Source organism: Phytophthora parasitica, assembly GCF_000247585.1.
Source record: "Phytophthora parasitica INRA-310 unplaced genomic scaffold supercont2.85, whole genome shotgun sequence".
Taxonomy (NCBI): domain Eukaryota; phylum Oomycota; class Peronosporomycetes; order Peronosporales; family Peronosporaceae; genus Phytophthora; species Phytophthora nicotianae.
The window spans coordinates 149,666-151,206 of record NW_008649071.1 but is presented as its reverse complement, the minus strand read 5'-3'; the positions used below and the strand labels follow the sequence as shown (position 1 = coordinate 151,206).

General features: G+C 45.9%; 1 protein-coding gene across 1 annotated transcript; it reads left to right on the top strand.

Annotated features, from left to right (window-relative positions):
• Positions 1-748: 748 nt before the first annotated feature.
• PPTG_18539 (hypothetical protein) lies at positions 749-1,185 on the top strand (the record flags this gene model as incomplete). The annotated part of the gene is made up of 2 exons (XM_008916510.1): positions 749-909; positions 993-1,185. The coding sequence occupies 2 exons, from the start codon at positions 749-751 to the stop codon at positions 1,183-1,185; spliced, it is 354 nt and encodes a 117-aa protein (XP_008914758.1).
• Positions 1,186-1,541: the final 356 nt, after the last annotated feature.

The window sequence follows — 1,541 nt, the reverse complement described above, 5'->3', positions numbered from 1 at the left end:
CCGTGTACTGAAGTACCTGGGCACAAACGATGCTTATGATGGCAAATATTTGCTGTCTCAACATTCGAACGAGGGAATTGGGAGTGGCGAGTCGGGATCTCAATGATACAGTGCACATACGTAGCGTCTGCAACGTCCGACATTGGTGACAAGCACTAATCAAAGAAAGTCGTCTGCACATAGATGGCAGAACATTTTTTTGGAGATGAGGATTGAACAAAAATGATTCTATAATAACAGCTACCTATTTTACAGCACGAATCCATGAAAAACTAAATGTTAACGGGCGGTCAGCCATTCTTCCAGTAATCTAAACATCTCCAGTACCCAGCCACTCAGTTCATGTAGATATAAACCCCTGTAGTTTAATACCTGAATAAAAGCGATAGACTGCCTGATTGTTGCCAATGTCTTCTGCCTTGAGTACTACAGTAAAGCAATGAAGGTGTGCCAGCTAAGACTTGGTTTTTCTTTTGGTTTATGTTTCAGCCTCTTCTGTACTTGTATGGTATGAAAAAGCAGATTTATTTTAACGGGGAACCTTTATAGCTAGTGGACATTTGCAATGACAATACCATCATGGTATTTACAGTATATGTTGCTTTCATCCTTCACTGCCGAAGAAATGACTGGTGTGCTACTTCAGATTGCTGTCACAGACCTAAATCTGGGAATCCACCCCAGAATTTAGGAAAGTGACTCCACCTCTGAGACATAAATTCACTCTGACTTCCGCACTCACAGCACCATGGCCACCGACGACGGCAATGAAAGCTCCGTGCTCCTACTTGTGCTGGCTCTCGCTGTGGAAGGCAGGGAACGAAAGAAGAAGCGACAACGCGGGCCCAACTATCTCACTAGGGGTGATCTCCACCCTCACCCACGAATTGGAACCGCTTGCTCGAAATGGTAAAGCCTTCATTAAAACTACTGGGTTTGACGCGCAAACGTTTAACTATATTCTGGAGAGATTCGAACCGGGGTTTCCTCAGTAACGACATCAGTATTGCTGAGGTTCTGACTAATATTGCTGGTGTGAATAGATGGAACGCCACTCCAGTACCAATGTCAGACGTCAACGACGTGGGTGATCCCAGGCTGGACCGACGATCGCTTTCCCCTGCAGCGGCGCTATCACTTATGCTACACTATCTCTGCTCGTCGATGCCCGAGCATTCACTCTAAGAAATTTTTGTGGTGACTCCGTCGGTGTGCAGCCGCTATTTAACATTTTCTCTACAGATTCTTGACGAAGTTCTTGCCAAGAAGCAAGCATTCGCTGGCCAAATAACGAAGTCAGCTTCATTGATTACGCAGAGATGATCAATTCGACATCCGCTCATCCAAAACGGATTTTGTTTTGTGGATGGACTCAATATTCCGTTGGCTACCTCAAGCGATGGTGACGTTGAGAACGCATACTACAACGTATGGCCGTGCAGTCGCTACTGCTCGACTGTCATGGCCTTTTCTCCAGATAGATGCCTCATCTTCTGCAGTCTAAATGCTCCAGGGAACTCGCACGACGCTGCAGTAGCTCG